This window comes from Bos grunniens, chromosome 25, assembly GCF_055505025.1.
Source record: "Bos grunniens cultivar Pamir isolate PY7600 chromosome 25, Bosgru_T2T1.0, whole genome shotgun sequence".
NCBI classification, from domain to species: Eukaryota; Metazoa; Chordata; class Mammalia; order Artiodactyla; family Bovidae; genus Bos; species Bos grunniens.
Window position 1 is genome coordinate 36,506,147 of NC_141189.1, and position 19,982 is coordinate 36,526,128.

The following is a 19,982-nucleotide window of genomic DNA, read 5'->3' on the forward strand; positions in this document are numbered from 1 at the left end:
CCGGGGCGGGGGGTGGGGGGAAATAAGGGGAAGCTGAAGTCAATTTCATGTTGGTGGTAGGGATAGGCAACAATTATCCAGAGCATACTGACTAGACATTCCCTGATTTGCAGAAGCTCCCTTCATCCCTCTGTGCTATGCTTACCCGCTCAGTTGTGTGTGACTCTTTGCAACCCCATGGACTGCAGCCCACCAGGCTCCTCTGTCCATGGGATTCTCCAGGCAAGAATACTGGAGTGGGTTGCCATGCCCTCCTCCAGGGGATCTTCCCAATCCAGGGATTGAACCCAGGTCTCCAAAATTGCAGGCAGATTCTTTACTGTCTGAGGATCATCCCTCTTCTCTAATGCCAAATGCCTGCTTTTCCCAAATAAGTGGAATGATCACGGAGATGCTGATGTTTCCTAAGTCAGGGTGCTTGTGGGGGTATTGAGTTGACAGTGGAGGGTGATTCTGCCTTGCATGCACCTCCACATCATCCCTGAGGCTGGGAAAGATTGAGGGCAGGAGAAGAAGGGGACAACAGAAGATAAGATGGTTGGATGGCATCACCGACTCAATGGACATGAGTTTGAGCAAACTCTGGGAGACAGTGAAGGTCAGGGAAGCCCGGCATGCTGCAGTCCACGGGGTTGCAACTCAGCAACTGAACAACCACATCATCGGCGTGGGGGCTTCAAAAGATTTTGCAATCCTAGCATCTGATTTTCAATGCCTGGACTTCCCTGGGTTACTGCTGAATACACAAAAGGGAAGAAAAAGAAGCCAAGACCTCGTGTTTTCCAATCCACCCTTGGTTGCTGCAGAACTGGGTAGAAATTTGAAATCAAGAGCATCTATTAGGATAAGTGGAAAAGAAACTTCGTCCTCCTGGGCCAAACCTCAATTAGAACAGCAACTCAACAGCAGCCAGATGACGTGGGAACCACCCCCCTCCCTTCATTCCCCGAAACACCCCGGTGGGTAGTTTGCACTCCAGTTACAGAGAGAAAAACGGGTTATTAAAATGCAACCAAGTCTGATTCACCAAAGGAAAAAAAAATGCCATTTCAATTTAAATATTTTACTGAAGCATGAAATAGCCGGGATATTATTGCTATTTTAAGACAAATACCGTAATCTGACCATTAGCACAGTGTGTGGACTTCGCTGCTTGCAGGCATTCAGTGAGACGCCCCTCAAATACAAGGAGAATTTCCTTGGTCGCTGAAACATCCCACACCCTTAATTTTCCCAGGAGGCAGAGCCAGAGAGAAAACGGGAGGTGCTCTTCTTAATATTTTGGTGGGGTTTTGTTGTTGTTGTTATTGTTAGACGTCTCCTTCTCCTGGGCACAGCCCTGACTGGTTTAATAAAGTAGTTTTGGGAAACTAACAAATGAACCAAGACTGGCAGCCCATCGGACTTGGCAAAATATTTTGGCTCACCATCTAATGCAAAGCACATTTCAACTGCAGAAAAGAGTCCTTACGTGGCAGAGCACGGAACGGATTTATTCTTTTCACCGTGAACTGTCTGACTTTTACTGAGGGGGGAAAAGTGCCTGCCAAGGTGGACTTTAAGTATCTTTCTTTCTCGTCTCTGTGTGTGTTTTCCCAGCTCTAATCATCAAACTTCTAGAGCATCCCTTCTCCTTTTGCGTCTGAAATTTATCTGTTCCCAGTCCATTTTCTTGTCCCCTCAAACCTCTTCTGGCCTAAACACAGCCCCCCCCAGTAAAGAAATGCATGGGAATGGTTCAGTCCTCCTAAACCAACTGATTACACCTCTCCACACCGCCTAGAAAAGCGGTGTCTCCTGCCCTGGGACCCACCCCTCCCACCAACTCTGACTAGAGAAAGGAGACTGCCCCTTCTCAGCTGCCTGCAGTTCTCCGTCCTGCTGACAGTTTGGTCGACTTGAGTTTCTCAGCCTGGTCTGTTCTACTTCTCTGGCAAGAAATTGCGCATATTCAGAGAAAAGCCTCCAGTGCTGGACCGAAAAGAACTCAAACTGCATCATACCCCTGGGGGCACTGAAACCAAAGAAGGGAAATGCAAAATTACATCATTAACCTGCGGGTTCGAAGACCAGCTCAGTTCTTACACATCAAGCAGAAAAGCTCATGCACACGCACACACGCACACGCACACACACTTGGCTGAATTCCTCTGCTTTCCCTCCCGGCATGATTCAAGGAGCAAAATCCACATCACACAGAGAGTAACAGAGACTTCATACCAAGAAAGGCTTCCGCTCCATTCAAAGCACAGTTTCGAGTGAAACAGAAAAATGGGGGAAATGTACCTGCTGTACCATCCTGCTTCCTTTCTCCTCCATAAACTTAGCAGCTGTGCCAGTGCCACGCCACAGAGCATCTGGCAGGAGAGAGCCTCGATGAGGAGCGAGGGTGTGTGCGCTGTGCAACGTGGGGACGGCGGGGGTGCGGGAGGAGGGGGGGCCGGGGCCGCCCGGCTGACCTCCTCCTCAACATCTGACTGTTCCCCAAACCAGCCCCAGAGGGGACTCCTTCCTGGAGCTGATCCATCAATCACAGCCCGCCCCTCCTCTGGCCCCTGCTCTCCCTTTCCGAGTGTACACTGAGCAGATGATTATATAGACGAGGAAGGGAAAAAAAAAAAAAAAAGAAAGAAAACCCACACAGCGCTCGACTACATTAATAGCTGTTTAAAAAACATTAGAAATGCTATCCTCTGCACCGCCCGGAGCTGGAATTTTTCATTACTAAACTAAATATATGGTATGCAAGCAAACTCAGGAATTCCACCAGGAAGCTCGCGCGACTCTCCTATTTTTGTTTTATATTTTCAAGAGGGTACAGGCAGGGGTGGGGGGAATGCCAAAAGGAGAAGGGGAGGAGAGGGAAGAGGGATGAAGACAGAGCTTGAAGAGATAAGAGAGATGGTGATGGATACGTTTTTTAAAAACACACCCTGAGAATACTGCAGATAAATGTATAACAAAGCTGAGTGGTTAATTGTAAATTGATCTTAAAATACTGTCAGGGGCGAGTGTGTGGAAGATGCTCAGGCCTGGCTCCTTGGCAGACTCTCTGTGTGATCTCAGGCAAGTTGTTGCAATGCCCCGGGCTCCAGTATTTTTTTTTTTTTTTGCTTCTGTTTAATGGGGAGCATGATGAGTGACTTCACAGGGTAATTGTGAGAAGATCATGATAAAAATCAAATCACGGGAAAACAAACACGCACGGTGCCCTGCCTCAGAGGATGCGCTAGATAAACAGCTTCATTCATCACATTCAATAACGTGGTGAGTGAAATCCAAAACCATCTTTGTCCCCGAGGACCCAACAGGAAGGACCTGCAGTAGGTTCTGAAGAAAAGGAACCCACCCTTGACCACAGAACCCCAGTAATGATCAAGGGCATGAAGGAAAATCAGAGTCTCTTGTTTTCCTCTTGTCTTGAACTTCTGTCTCTTCTAAGTCCATTTTTTTCTTGTTTCCCAATGAGCAAAAATAAAACCTCGTACAAAATCCCCTGCGATTTCAATGCCAAATGCTGCCTCTTTATTTAAAGCTGCAAATACTTTGTTCTTCCTTTATTATTAAAACTACAACCACCGCAGTGAAATGTCAACACAATCTCAGTTTTTATTTAGTCATGTCTTTCTGGCTCGCCCAAGGAGAGGTTTCAAGAGACCCATCCACTCTTTGCATGGACAGCCGCTTATCACTGAGACGCCTGCTTGGAAAGGAGAGATCTCGCTACACTGGAGGGAATGGATGAGGTTTCTGAAGTGATTAAACTTGTAATTAAATTGTATAACAGAGGAGGAGGTGAGGGCGGAGAAGGCTGCCCGGAAGAATTCCACTTTCCTGCTGATCTGTTGGTGGTGCTACTTCAGGGAGCCCCTGGGTGATTTTTTTTTTTTTTTTTTTTAATTCCCAGCTTCCCAGGGTTGGAAAGAAAATCTGGATAAACAGCATTTGTGCCATTCTTACAGTCCTATTTCCAATCACAGTCTGGGGATGTGATTATTAATTAATTAATTAATGCAGGATGAAATTAAGCAGCTCTCTCAGGTTCCTTGGGATTCCCTGGTAGCTCAGTTGGTAAAGAATCCAATCTGCAATGTAGGAGATCCGGGTTCGATTCCTGGGTCGGGAAGATATGCTGGAGAAGGGATAGGCTACCTACTCCAGTATTCTTGGGCTTCCCTGGTGGCTCAGCTGGTAACGAATCCATCTGCAAATGCAGGAGACCAATGTTCAATCCCTGGGTCAGGAAGATCCCCCGGAGAAGGGAAAGGCTACCCACTCCAGTATTCTGGTCTGGAGAATTCCATGGACTAGACAGTCCATTGGGTCGCAAAGAGTCGGACACGACTGAACACCTTTCACTTTCACTCAGGTTCCTTAAAGGGATGCGTCTGCTCCCCTCTCAAAATCGCATCACCAGAGGACCAGAGCCCCTCCTCAAAGGACTCGCTCAATAGGTGGGCTCAGCAGTCATTCTTATGAGCCACAAGCTCCTTGTCCAACTAATAACTGAAGAGCTAAACTTCAGTTCTTCAATCAAAGGGGTCTTGCTTTCTCCTAGAAAGCAAAAAGTATGAGACCAAGACAGAAAGATTCCCTGGTGTTCTGGGGAGTGACAGAGAAAATGCAAAAACCCAAAACACAAAAAAGTCAAAACACCCAATAGCGGAGAATGTTTCAGGTGGAGACAATCAGAGTGAGGTAATAGGACATGACTCTTTAGCCCACAGGCCATCAGGTCACCTAGGGGTGGTCCTATAGAGCCAGATGCTAGAACTCCACCCCAGACCCACCGGCTTAAAATCTCTGAGGGTGGGTAGGATCCAGCCTCAGATGCTGTGTAAAGGTGCCTCAGACTATTCTTATACACAATTTTGGGGTGAAATGTATTGTTTTCAAATTACAGGTGTGATCCTTTGGGATGTAAAACTCTGGTGGGGGGTTATTGCATCAACATTCTCTAAATGAAATAAACTATACCGCACTGGGAAAGAATAGAATAGAGTAAGAGAAATGTTTCATGAAACTTTTATGCGGGTGAATTGGGTTGTGATGTAAAATCTTTTATGGGTCGCAATAAAATAAGTAAAATAAAAAACTCTATGCTGGGTAATTTCCCTGTTGGTTACCATCTAACTTTTTATTGGTGCTGTGACTACGGGGTTGGAGACAAATGCTGAAAAATCAGAAACTCAATGGTGGAACTATTGTGTATCCCATTTCCTCATTTATTAACATAAATCAAAAATATTTTCCTTCCTAAAAAAAAAACAAAAACAAATATTCTCCTTTCTGATGAGGCTCTTGTGATGCTCTAGGGATCAAATCTATGGGAATGTGTTTCATAATCTAGAAAGTCCTTGAGCGTATATACCCACTGTAGGGATGAAATCAGTCCCCTTTCTAGTCCAGCAAAGTTCTTTCTTCTCTGAAAAACACATGGGCAGATGCATTGGATTCATTCTACTCTGTGCCGGGCACTTTAATCCCCATAACCACCCCTAAGAGATAGATATTCTGGTCTTTTTAAAGGTAAGAACACTGAGGCTCCAAACAGGTGAAAAAATATTTCCCACTACGGGAGTTTGTAAATTTGGTAAGTGGTGGAACCCAGAACTTGAACCTGATGTGGTGTTATTGAAGAGTTCCTGTCACTGAATCCATGCTAAGATGAAGATGGAGATGATATTGATGATAAAGAGGATGGAGATGATGATGGTGGGGATGAAGCTGATGGTGATATAGTGATGATGAGGAAAATGATAAAGATGGAGATGACGGTGGTGATGAAGATGATGGTGATGATAAGAAAACTTTTCTCGAGTACTAACTATGTACTAGTCACTGTTCTAAGCACCAAAGATACAAAATTCAACAAAGCAGCTTTGCCTATATTATCATATTTGATAAGAACCCAGTGTAGCACCTACCATCATTCTCTTTTTAAGCAAGGTGGAGTTATCGGGTGGGCCATAAGGTTCACTCAGGTTTTTCATAACACCTTACAGAAGAACCCAAATGAACCTTCTGGTCAATCCAGTACTTCCTGCCATTCACACAACTAGAAAAAACTAGTTAACCAAATCCATCAGACTCCTAAGCCCCAAGCCCCACCTCCTTAAACACCTGGAGATGGGTTCAAAGCTGACCTCCAGGTCAGCTTACAAACTGATCTTGTAGTTTGTAAGGTGAGTATACAAACCTTGGTTTCCTAACTACATGAGCTTACTAAAAAAAAAAAAAAAATCTCTGGAACAAAGAGCTCTGCAATTGCTCTGGGACCATAATTCACAAAAAACCAACAAACAACCACGATAACAGGAATCCATGTCACAGATTGGAGAAAAAGCAATTTGTTTCATTTCACTTTCCCAGCCTCCGCAGGGAGGCACAGAGGAGAGAGAGGCCAGGAGCCACCTTGCCGTGGCTGAAAACCCCAGCCCCAGAAACACGAAGCAGGGGAGGCGGGGCGGATTTGCCACAGTGAGGTGTCACGCTTACGAAATGTTCCATCCTGACTTTCCATGTGGAGCCACAGAAGGCAACGGAGAGGCTGTTTTTCTCAACTCCTTAAAAGTTAGGGACAATCAGATATTTATGGCACTTGGTGTTAATCAGTAGCCTTGACATGGTGGCTTATGAGGTGGTATTTCCAAAGAGAAACGTGCTTGTGTCAAAAACAAACAAAAATAATTATTAGCCTCGAGCAAGTGAAGTTCCCAGCCAACAGTCTCGGGCACTTAAGAACAGGGGCTTTCTTATCTTGCTCACTGCATCCACAGGGTCTTAGAGGACCCTGACTTGTCCTTTAAAATCCTGGTCAAAGTCTGACATGATGTACACTTTGACTTTGACATTATGTGTATTTTTACATTACATATATTGGGTTGGCCAAAAACTTCATTTGGGTTTTCCTGTAAGACTGCAGTCCTCACCAAGGACTGGTTTCATGAAAGACAATTTTTCCAGGGACCAGGGAGGGAGAGGGGTATGGTTTTGGGATGATTCAAGAGCATTCCATTTATGGTGCACTTTATTTCTGTTGAGCTTCCCTGATGGCTCAAACGGTGAAGAATCTGCCTGTAATGCAAGAGACTTGGGTTCGATCCCTGGGTCGGGAAGAACCCCTGGAGAAGGGAATGGCTATACCCACTTCAGTATTCTTGCCTGGAGAATTCCGTGGACAGAACAGCCTGGCACACCATAAGGTCACAAGGGTTGGACACGACTAAGTGACTAATGCTCACTCACTCACTTATTTCTAGTACTATTACATCAGCTCCTCCTCAGATCATTAGGCATTAGATTCTGGAGGTTGGGGGACCCTTCTGTAAGATATTACGGTAAAATCTGCAGTTTGAGGTCTGTCTCCAACTAGACTGTAAACTTCCTGAGGGCAGGAACCCCTGGTGATTTTTTTCTCACCACTGTTGCCTGGAGCATCTTAAAGAGTGGTATGCACATGCCCAGAGTCCAAATGTTTTGTCCCTTGAAAAATTCTCAGGTCCCGATGAGGACTAAGATACGCTCTGACTCACCCAGTAACTCAGGGAGCCAGGAAACAAAGTCAAACCATCAAGTGTTGCCCTGCACTCTTGGAAAAAAAAAATTTTTTCCCTATTGAAATATCCCAACATCATACTGATTTCTTGTTGGAAAGCCAGGCGGCATAGGGCTTCACTTCTCTGTCTGTGAAATAGCTGGAAATGCCTTATTATTGCCCATTATAAATAGAAAAAAAAGTACCAGGCAGAATAGCAGCTTGTCACTCAGTTCATTCTCAGCATTAGATAATGGTAGCTACTTGATATACATGTCTAATTTCATCTTTACAGGAAGTGTGTTTTTACTAAACTTATTTGTTATCAAACCCATTTCACAGATAGAGAAGCAAAAGGTTTCTGGAAGCTAGTAAGTGGCAGATGTGTGCTCACTCACTCACTCTTGCCCAGCTCTTTGTGGCCCCATGGACTGTAGCCCACCAGGCTCCTTTGGCCATGGACTTTTCCAGGCAAGAATACTGGAGAGAGTTGCCATTTCCTCCTCCAGGGGATCCTCTTGACCCAAGGATCAAACCCGTGGCTCTTGTGTCTCCTGTATTGGCAGGCGGGTTCCTCACCAGTGAGCCACCAAATGTCAGAGGCAGACCTCAAATCCACATCTTTCTCCAAAGCTGAGGTTCCTTCAAGGATGCTATCATTGGCCTCTGTTGGCTAAGATGAGCGTGGATATCTGTAAGGGCTATAGTAGAACTATTCAATCACGAAATATTTTCTGAAGTATTCTAGCCAAAGTCGGAAGTTACCAAAAAGGCATGAGATCTTGTTCTTGTCATCTCAAGATCCAGAACCCAAGAGGGGTTAGTAGTGTTAATGATGATGATGGTGATTATAACATTATTAATAACAACAAGAATATAATTAGAAGTGCTTCCCTGGTGGCTCAGTGGTAAAGAATCCACCTGCCAATGCAGGCGACACGGTTTTGATCCCTGATCTGGGAAGACCCCACGTGCCACGGAGCAACTGAGCCTGTGCACCACAGCTATTGAGCCTGTGCTCTAGAGCCTCGGAGTTGCAAGTACTGAAACCCACGTGCCCTAGAGCCCAAGCTCTGCAACAAGGGAAGCCACTGGAATGAGGAGCTTGCTCATTGCAACTAGAGAGTCGCCCCTGCTTGCCCCTAGAGAAAAGTCTGTGCAGCAACAAAGACCCAGGACAGCCAAAAATAAAAATAAATAAATAAGGATATAATTAGAATGGCTCTCAACATATGCATTCTATTGCCCTAAGTGTTGTATAAATGTAACTCCCTCAATGCACTCCACAGCCTCCATCATTATCTTCATTTTATAGATGGGCAGCTTTGAAAGACTATGCAAATAATCTGAGGTCACCCCAAGCGGCAGGATGAAAAATCATAGTTTGACCAATCTAATTCTGACTGCAAAGCAAGAAGTTGAAAAAGAAAAAAGTCAGGACAGTTGCTGTGTGTCCTTCATCCAATTTCCCCCAACGTAATCTCTCGTATGACTACAGGAAACTGTCAAAACCAGAAACTGACATTGGAGGGCCACGTTCACGGCTGCAAACACAAAGGGAATTTAGGGCAGCAGCAGTTCAGCCATCCTCTTTTGCATCAATAGCATGGCCTCACTGTCACTGCCACGCATCCCTGAGTGCTAGCTGGAGCTGCCCACCACCATCCCAAATAGAGTGGTGCAGACAGTAGGGCAGATGAACTAATTGACAATTGAACCAAGCAAATAAATATTAGCAGAAACTGTTTCCATAATGGAAGGAACAGATCAACACGTTTTAACTCATCATTCCACAAAGACCCTTCATCTCCTGGGTATGGAGGAAACCTTCAATCCACAATCCACCTCCTTTTACAAGGAGCTAAAGAAGGTGGAAGGGGGGAGTTCTTGCCACCACCACCAGGGTAACATCAGCGTCAAATTTCTATCCAAGGTGAATTTCAAAGACTTGCACCATTGCTAATATTACTACATTTAACCATATCCACAACAAGAAAAGAATGGCGTGTGTTCCCCTAAACAGCTTGCTTACAGTTACCCTGCAGATATGACTTGGGATAATATTGCTGTGCTACTTACTCCATCGTAGCTATCCAGGGGATTCTCTGCCTGCATCTAAAATAGGAAACTAATAGATTTGGTGTAAGACAACTTTCTCTGTAAGAGAGGGGGTTGCTGCACACACAGCAAGCACCAAGTAACCCAGAGTAGTGCCAGCTCCACCGTGAATGTTGCTAATTGAAGCAACCTCACTCACATCACATTATGAAAACTGAATTTTCTACCTATCAGGAAAGTTTATTTCCCAAGGACACTAATCGACATTTCTTCCTTGGTCCTCTCTCAAAGGTGGATCCTAAACATAGCTGAGACAACCCAAGACCTTGAGGAGACATGACATTGTTAAGATACAGAAGCTATGTACCACCTCCACATAACTTATCATGAATTTCCAGAACCAAACCTTTGAGGTTTCATTTTTTTTTTTTTTTTTTTTGGTGTTTTCAGTTATCCAATCTCCCTTGTTGTTGTTCAGTCACTAAGTCATGTCCGACTCTGTGACCCCATGGACTGCAGCACGCCAGGCTTTCCTGTCCTTTACTATCTCCCAGATAGTGAAGAGTTTGCTCAAACTCATGTCCATTGAGTCAGTGATGCTATCCAACCATCCCATCCTCTGTCACACCCTTCTCATCCTGCCCTCAATCTTTTCCAGCATCAGAATCTTTTCCAATGAGTCTTTTCCAATCTCCCTACGTGGCTATTATGAGCCTCTCCTAAGAATGTAAATTCCTTCAAGGCAGGGACTTGCCATCTTCATCTTTAACACTTCCCTCTTTTTCTTCCGTCCTTTGTAATCAGGTGTTTGACATGATAAATATCTGTTGGCTTGCATTCACCTTACTTGTAGAAAGATGTCTAATCTGGTTAAGGCAACAAGCAAAGATGATAAAATATGACCTTGTCTTTCATTGTGTGTTGCATAAGTTTTAGCCTCTAATAGTTTGCCAACTTGAAAAAAAGGCTGTCACAAAATGAATTATACTTGGATTTGGAAGAAATGAAATTAGGAGAGACTGCCAGAAAGCAAGGGCAATGAACTATTCAAATAGGCAAGAACTTGATATTCATGCCATTGTTTCAGTAGCAAAGTCCTGGGCATCTTTGGTATGGCAGGTCCTCTGCTAGCTTCAGGGGCCACAGTGGTGACAAGGATTCATGCAGCCCAGAAACCTCTGCAGCTCTAAGTTGGCAGAAGTCACAGAATAACCCGGGAATGTACAGTTTAATGGGGTATGTGCCACGAGAAGAGAAATATACAGAGCTAAGAGAGCGGTTTATCAAAGAGGGCTTTCCAGAAGAATTGACGTCTAAACCTTGAGCTGAAGGGTGAGTAGAAAATAGCCAGATAGTATGAAACAGGTTGACAACATCATGTGTGGAAAGGCCAGTTTAATGCTGCAGAAGGAGGAAATACCTCATACCTGGGGTGGCAGAATCAATGAAAACGAAGTAAAAGAAAGTGGTGAGGTTATTTTCAGAGCCATGGGAGAGCTGAGATAGAGACCTGGAGGCTACTGGATTGTAAGGCCCTTGAGGGAAGAGACCTGAATTATCTGGGCCCTTGAGGGAAGGTCTGCATTACTGAGTACTATCTTCCCAGGAGTATTTGAATGGCATGCATAGAGTAGATGCTCAAAAACATCTTGGTGAGTCACAGAGTAAATGCAATGATGGTAAATAAAGTCAAGGGAAGAGTGAAGAAAAAGAAAAGAGAGGGATCTGATCTTTTAAACTATACTCTTTGATGATACCTTTTCTCTTGAGGAAACTCAAATGTTTGAAACTGAAGAAATAAATCAATAAATCAGGTAGTCAGTTTAGGTAAATAAATAGGACAGAGTTGATCACTCCCACCATAGACATCATCACAGTTGCTTGGCCAAGGATACAATGTAAAGGCTTCTGGGAGCATTCAAACAGGGTCTGTTTGAACCTCCCTACCACATTGGAAAGTAGGTAGGATGGGTACCGTATATACCCATTTAACAGAAGAGAAAGTTGAGGTCAAGTAACTCAGTGACATGTCCAAATTCAGACAGCAAACACATTCTAGCTGAGATCTGAACTCTAGATATACTCCACTGCATTACACGGCTTCCTAAATTTTCCATCCATATGACGCAAATGTCTGGCTATATCAACAGACTTGACTGCATGATGCATTTCTGGGTTTCCTCCATCCTCATTTCATAAACTTTTATACAGAGAATAAGAGAAATAAACAGGGCCAGTATGACAATTGAAATTCCCATCAGAACAAAGGGGAGATAAAACTTTATTTGCTTTACAAATTCAACACAATCCAACTTGGCATGAACATGCCAGTATTGAAGTTATTGCTATTTGTAAAACAGTAAGTCAAGAGAGATTGAAAACAAAGAAGTCCATTTTCCTAAGTGAAGAACCAAGTTCAGTAACTGGTGCTGCCCCAACACAAGGGTCTCTTGAGCCCTGGACCTTCAAACAAAGCACCACTGGAAACTGGAAAACCTTGAATTCTTTACATATGTTTGGTCAATGCACAAGTATTTTCCTGTAGCTAAAGATGTGTGATGTTTTAAGGATATCTGCCTCCATGAATTGGAGAAGAAATGGCACCCCACTCCAGTACTCTTGCCTGGAGAATCCCATGGACGGAGGAGCCTGGTGGGCTGCAGTCCATGGGGTCGCTAAGAGTTGGACACGATTGAGCGACTTCACTTTCTTTTCACTTTCATGCATTGGAGGCGGAAATGGCAACCCACTCCAGTGTTCTTGCCTGGAGAATCCCAGGGACGGAGGAGCCTGGTGGGCTGTTGTCTATGGAGTCGCACAGAGTCGGACACGACTGAAGCGACTTAGCAGCAGCAGCAGCAGCCTCCATGAATGCTGAGCTGAGAACAGCGCACAGTTTGGAGTAAAACAGGGCTGGACTGACTTAAAGAAGAGGTTTTGCAAAATGTCAAGGTGGATCCAAGGAGAGTGAAATTTGGGGAAAATGGAAGAAGTCCACTTTATTTGTGTATAAGATAGAATTTGCCTAATGACAAGATATTTTATTTAGATACAACAGCATGTAAGTGTGGCCAAATAAAATGTGTGATCACTCTGTGTACAAATGAAGATACTGAAGTTAATTTATCTGAACAGTTCTGAGGCAGTTTTAGCTAGGACACTGAGGCTGATGGAAGTTAAGTACGTTTAATTCAAAAGACCTTCAAAGCAGCATATGTAAATATTTTCAAATGCGATCACTGCAAAGCAGGTGCCTTTGCAGAGTGGAACTGCCCATCAATAACATTCATCCTCTTCACATCCAGTTTTCCTAGTTTGATTTTTAACCTGCCTATCTTTTTCAGACAAAATGGAATATTCTTGGGACCCACCCGGAGTAAACAAAAAACAGTCCTTATAGTCCTTATAGTCAAGTATTCATGGATCCAATTTAGGTTTAATGAACATATGCTGTTATAATGAACACGTGCTGTTAGAGGTTGAATTGTGCTCCCCCCATTAACTTTTTGAAGTTCTCGCCCCCTCTCTCTCTCAATGTGACCTTACTTGGGAATGGAGTCACTCATCATAAATGTAATTAACACGTGTTAACACGAGGTCATGCCGGAGGAGGGTTGGCCCCTAATTTGATACAACTGTTCTTATAAAATGGGGGTACTTTGAACATAGACACACACACAAGGAGAACATCATGTGAAGATGAAGGCAGAGACCAAAGTGATGCTTCTACAGCCCAAGGACACCAAAGAAAGCCAGCCACTCACCAGAAGCCAGGACAGAGGCATGGACCAGGATCATCCTCACAGCCTTCGAAAGGAACCAACCCAGCTGACACTTTAGATCTTGGACCTCTGGCCTCCAGAACTCTGACAAGACATTCCTGCTGTTGAAGACTCCTGGTTTGTGGTACTTTGTTATCGGAGCCCTAGGAAACTCATATACTTAGTCATGTACTCTAGTACTAGTACTGTCCAGAGACACGTGTTAAATGAAATCTCTCCCTACCACGTAGAGCTTAAGATCCAATGACAGAACTACAACAACCAAGGAAACCCCCTGAAAATAATCCAATATCTTGTCTTCTTATTCCATCCTTTACAATGCAAAGAAGGAAGTTTGGACACATGATCATTTTCATGCAATCTTATCTCATCTCTGGGAAGCAGATCTTGGGATCTGGATAGGAAAAGTTTAAGAACTTGAGAGATCTGTCCAGGCATTGTGGCCCCACCTCAGGCTGTCCTATTGTATGGCCGTGAGCCACGTGTGGTCACTGAGCAGCTGGAATGTGGTTAATCAGATATAATGCGTGTTGCAAGCACAAAATGCACACTGAATTTCAGAGACGAGGTACAAGGAAAAGAATGCAAAGTATCTAATAGTTTTATTTTGATTCCAGGTTGAAATGATAATACTTTGGAGACACTGGATTAAATAAAATATTTTCAGTTATTGTTGAGACGTACTGGGTTGAATAAAACCTTGAAATTAAATTTACCTGTTTCTTTTTACTGAGTTTAATGTGACTACCAGAATAACAACAACAACAAAAAGTCTATGTGTGGCTTATATTACCTTTCTGCTGGTCCATGGTGCTGATACCCATTGGTCCAAGTGGTATATAGAGCTGGGTTGGATTCATATTTGTCATTGACTAACTCATGGGCATAGTGGCTCAGCAGTAAAGAATCCGCCTGCAGTGCAGGGGACGTGAGTTCGATCCCTGGGTTGGAAAGATCCCCTGGAGAAGGAAATGGCAACCCGCTCCAGTATTTTGCCTGAAGAAATCCCATGGACAGAGGAGCTTGGTGGGCTCCAGTCCATGGGGTTGCAAGAGTCAGACACAACTTAGTGATTAAGCCACCACCAATTGATGGACAGAACTAGGAGTGAACTAACACCATTGAAATATTAAGCCCTTGCGCCTCCACAATACCAAGCTACCTTCTTGGCACCAAAGGAAAACGGCTTCAGAAACAACCTTGTTGAGAGGAATCCAGAAGAGGAAAGTCTGATTCCTACACCACTGCCCCCCCACCCCATCTTTGTGATGTTAAAATCCTTCACTTTCCCTGACCCTTTCTGCACAATTTCAGCATCAACCCCAAGACAGCCTTCACAGAGGCCGCGTCTGAACAGAACATAACTTTCACTTTACCAAATCCGACAAAGCTTCCCAAGGCTCTTGAGAATCTGTCTAAAGTACCTGTTTGGGGACAGGCGAGGTAAAAGCCTTTTAAAAGCTTGTTTTAACTCTGTGTGAAATCAACTGACTAATATTTATACTGGGCAGCTTTCTGCAAAGATGAAATAAACTCTTTACAAATAGCCTACAGAGCTCAGACATTCACTGTGTGTGTGAGGTCAGGAAAGAACCTTGAACACGCTCCAGTATGCAACATGCTTAAGGCATGAGCAGACAGTCTGAGTTAGTTCTTGTTCTGCAAGGTTATCCACTGGATTTGATCAGAAAGGAACTAGCTCGTCTTTAAATCTCATAGACACATAGTAGGATGTCTTGCTTTCATTCATTCATTCATTCAGTCACTCAAGATGTATTTCCTGCCTGTGTCTTTGGCACAGAGAGATGCCCAAGGACACTTTGATTCAGTGTGCCTGGCTCCTGGTGGGCTCAGGATCAGCATTTGTGTTTGTATGAATGTAAAATGGGCTTCCCAAGTGGCGCTAATGGTAAAGAACTCATCTGCCAAGGCAGGAGATATAAGAGCTGTGGGTTCAATCCCTGGGTAGGGTAGATCTCCTGGAGAAGGCAATGGCAACCCACTCCAGTATTCTTGCCTGGAGAATCCCATGGAAAGAGGAGCCTGCTGGGCTACAGTCCATGGGGTCGCACAGAGTCAGACACGACTGAAATGACTAAACATGCACATGAATGTAAAATACATTCAGGCATGAGAAAACTGTCTCTTCTCAAGTGGAGATTTAAAAGATGGATAAAGATAGATGCAGGAAAATCAACAATCAGAGCAAGTTTCATGGATTTTTAAGAGTCTACATGCATATTATTATGGGAGCCAGAGTGGAAGCATCCCAGTTCAGAGATGGAAGGTGTAGCAAATGCTTCTCGAAGGATATGATGGAGATGAGTCTTAAAGGAGAAGTTGGAGTGAATTAGGGGGAATCTAAAACAGAGGGAAAGCATGGAGATCAGGGAAAGAAAGAACACAGAGAAGACTCCTTTGAGTGACCTATGTGGGTGGTGGGGATTCAACAGAAACTGGAGCTAGAAATGAGGTTGCAGATATACAGACAAGAAAAGGGAATGTCAGGTAAAATAGCTTGGATTTGATTCCTTAAGGAATGAGAAGCCATTGAAGAGTTCCAGGAATGGGGATGAAACGGTCAAATCTGGGCTCTACAAAGAGTATTCTGACCACTGAACAGCAAATGCATGGGAGAGAAATGATGGAGACAGGGAAGAGCAAAGATGACCGCAGACAACCACAAATGAGATGACAAAGCAGGGGAGACAAAGCAGAGATGGAGCAGGGCAGACGGACTCAGGGACCCACTCCTCAAGCTACTTTTCTGCATCAGTAAGGATGCTAACGGTTCTAATCTTCATGTGTGCCATATTTCTCGGGTCCAGTGCAAACTCATTGATGTTTACATTTTTATTTTAATAGGACTCTAAAGACCACACTCTCTCCTCACCATGAGAAAGAGATGAGTAATTATATGAAAGATGGAAACTGTTTTTGTGTCTGGAGAAGGCAATGGCACCCCACTCCAGTACTCTTGCCTGGAAAATCCCATGGATGGAGGAGCCTGGAAGGCTGCAGTCCACGGGGTCGCTGAGGGTCAGACACGACTGAGCAACTTCACTTTCTCTTTTCACTTTCATGCAATGGAGAAGGAAATGGCAACCCACTCCAATGTTCTTGCCTGGAGAATCCCAGGGATGGGGGAGCCTGGTGGGCTGCCGTCTATGGGGTCACACAGAGTTGGACACGACTGAAGCAACTTAGCAGCAGTAGCAGCAGCACTCTGTGTCATGAGAATGCTGAAGTGGTCAAATTAAAGAAGCAAAACTTCTATCTAGGATTATACTGTTGGACTAGAAATACATTCAAGCAAAACAAGGCCTACTATGAACTTCATATGTGCCAAGCTCTTGAGTCCAGGTTATGGGAAAAAATGTTAATGATGATGATGATGACCATTAATAAAGCCCTTTGTATTGCACACCCACTAAATCCTTATAAGGACTCTGAGTAATATATTATTATCTCCATTTGCCAGATGAGAAAACTGAGGCTCAATCAAGGAATGACTTATTCACAGCCACACTGCTCTTAAGAGCTACAGCCAGAATGTGACTCCAGCCTGGGGTCTTTCTACTACCCCATATTCTATAGGCTTTCTCTGGGGCATCATCTTTAGTGGTCTCCCCTTTCTATGGGATCCCTTATTAATCATCTTAAGGATTCAAAAATAAATTTCAACGAACAGTATCAATGAGCTTCTGCTGGTTTTCCAAGAAATTGTCTGCTGTCTTTGAGGGAACAGAGAAAGAATGAAAGAAGGAGACAGCATGATTCCCAATACTAAACAGCCTAAAGTCTGGGAAGGGGGACCGTTTGCTGAGTTCTAAAATGCAAGCCCAGGATGTCACTGGTGGTCCAGTGGCTAAGATTTTGAGCTCCCAATGCAGGGGACCTGAGTTTGATCCCTGGTCAGGGAACCAGATCCCACATGCCACAACGAAGGGTTCACATGCTACAACGAAAGATCCTGTGTGCCACAACTAAGGCTCGGCACAGCCAAATAAATAAGTGAAAAAATAATAAAAAGTATTTTTTTTAAAAAAGAGTCCTCCTCTTCCTCGTACAAGAGAGGGAGACACCTTTTAAAAATTCAACCCACCTCTGAAGCCAAAAGGCCTGCTGTGTAAATTCTGATTCCCCCTCTTTAATAAAAAATTTTTTAATTCAATGTAATTTTAAAGGTTACATTCCATTTTCAATTATTACAAATTTTTGGCTATTTTTCCCGTGTTGCACAATACATCCTTGAGCCTGTCCTATATCCAGTAGCTTGTACCTCTCACACCTCCAGGCCTTTTTGCCCATCACGCCCTCCCCACTGGTAGCTACTGGTTCGTTCTCTCTGTTGTCCCCTTCTTTTTCGCTGTATTCACTAGTTTGTTGTATTCTTTAGATTCCACATGTAAGTGATACCACGCCGCATTTGTCTTTTCTTCCATTTGACTTATTTCAGCTATCATAATACCCTCCAAACTCACTGAATCCTGTGTCTCCTTCTTACTAGGTGCTTGCTCTTGAGTAAATAACATTAACTCTGTGCTTTGCCTCTCTCTGGTAAAATGGGGATACTAATAGTGCATCCTTATGGAGCTGTCTCAGAGAAGGCAATGGCACCCCACTCCAGTACTCTTGCCTGGAAAATCCCATGGACAGAGAAGCCTGGTAGGCTGCAGTCCATGGGGTCGCTAAGAGTCGGGCACGACTGAGCGACTTCACTGTCACTTTTCACTTTCATGCATTGGAGAAGGAAATGGCAACCCACTCCAGTGTTCTTGCCTGGAGAATCCCAGGGACAGAGGAGCCTAGTGGGCTGCCGTCTATGGGGTCGCACAGAGTCGGACATGACTGAAGCAACTTAGCAGCAGCAGCAGCATGGAGTTATCTGTGGAATAAATTAGGCAAAGCATATAAAGTTCCTATCACCATCCTGAAAATACATGTCCAATTATATTTGTTATAACAGTTATGGTATATGGGCTATTATTACCGTTACTGTTATTTGAAAGAGACGTAACTTGCATGAGAGTGTACAGTGGATGAAGGGACATTTTCCAGAAAAAAAAGCAAAGAGTCAAAATCTAGCCTGGGAGGAGACAAGCAGGCTGAGGGAGCAGAGAAGAAACTTGACTCATCACACCCACAATCACACACTAGGCTTGGAAAATAACACACTGGTCCGGGGGGGGGGGGGGGTAGGAAGGGCACAAAGGATTTCTCGCTGAACTGCGTCTTCCAAGTCTTGAACTGAGCTTTTTTTTTTTTTTTTTGGATAAAATGTTGTCTTTTTCTATTTGCATATTGTCTTTCTTTAAATTTATTTTTAATTGGAGGATAATTGCTTTACAATATTGTGTTGGCTCCTGCCATACAATAACTTGAATCCTCCATAAGTATGCATATGTCCCCTCCCTCTTGAACCTCCTCCCCACCCCTCCCACCCCTCGAGGTTGTCACAGAGCACCGGATTGAGCTCCTTGTGTTCTAAAGAAACTTCCCAGTAGCTAGCTATTTTACATAGGTAAGGTAAATGTTTCAATGCTATTCCCTCAGTTCGTCCCACCCTCTCCTTCCCCTGCTGTCTCCAAAGTCCGTTCTCTATTCCTGCCTTGCAAATAGGTTCCTTAGTACCCTTTTTCTAGATTCCATATATATGCATTAAGATACAAAATTGGTTTTTCTCTTTCTAACTTCACTATATAACAGGCTCTAAGTTCATCCATGTCACTAGAACCAACTCAACTGCATTCCTTTTCATGGCTGAATAATATTCTACTGCTCATACGTACTACAAATTCTTTATCCATTCATCTATTGGATTGAACTTTGCTACTGATTTGTCTGAAGTCGCTCAGTAGGATAGTCACTTATGTTTTCAGCTCAACCAATCACATACAAACACACTGCTCAAAGCCAGAACTGGAGTCAACAACCACCTGAGTCAGAGACAATAGAAAGCCAGGCCACAGAGATCACCTCTTGTCCCTTTCAACTATCACAGCCCCCCTCCACTCCCTGTTGACACAGCTAACTCATGATTCACTGAACTCTCGTTACCCACTCGCAGAGCAGAAATCATTTCTGAGTCAATATGAATATCTCAGATGAAAAAGGGAACCGTTGCTTGTGAGCTTGGTTCTTCAAATACCCCAGGGGTTGACTGGGCTCTCTCCTCGAGGAGACTGCAAAACTGTAAGAATCCAAATGAAATGCAAGAATCGAGTGTGACTTTGATCATGATAATCATGATGATGATGATGAATGTGCTTCCTTCTGCTGCTGTAATAACTCACCAGCAACTTCGTGACTTAAAGTAATGCAGCTGTGCTCTCTTACAGTCCTGGAGGTCAGAAGTCTAAAATCAGTGCCACTGACCTAAAGGCAAGGTGTCAGCAGGGCTGGCTCTTTCTGCAGCCTCTGGCGGGCAATCTGGCCCCTTGTTGTTTTCAGCATCCAATGGCCACTTGAATCCATGGCCTTGTGGGCTGTTTCTCCACCTTTGAAATGCATCACTCCAGTTTCTGCTTCTGCGATCACACTGGTTTTTCCTCTGACTCTGACACGTCTGCCTCCCTTATATGATAAGGACTCTTGTGACTATG

The 19,982-nt window shown here is 44.0% G+C and overlaps 1 protein-coding gene across 25 annotated transcripts in view; it reads right to left on the bottom strand.

Annotated features, from left to right (window-relative positions):
* RBFOX1 (RNA binding fox-1 homolog 1) overlaps positions 1-19,982 on the bottom strand; it is a 2,446,597-nt gene that overhangs the window by 213,372 nt on the left and 2,213,243 nt on the right. The window contains exon 1 of one of the 25 annotated variants that reach the window (XM_086375893.1): positions 2,287-2,423. The exons of 21 other annotated variants lie outside the window; for them this stretch is intronic. In XM_086375893.1, coding sequence (XP_086232019.1) covers positions 2,287-2,319 — 33 coding nt within the window. In that variant the 5' untranslated portion in view covers positions 2,320-2,423. Of the gene's footprint in view, positions 1-2,286; positions 2,430-19,982 lie in introns of those variants that run through there. 3 more of the 25 variants (XM_086375906.1, XM_086375908.1, XM_086375901.1) reach the window with 3 other exon arrangements.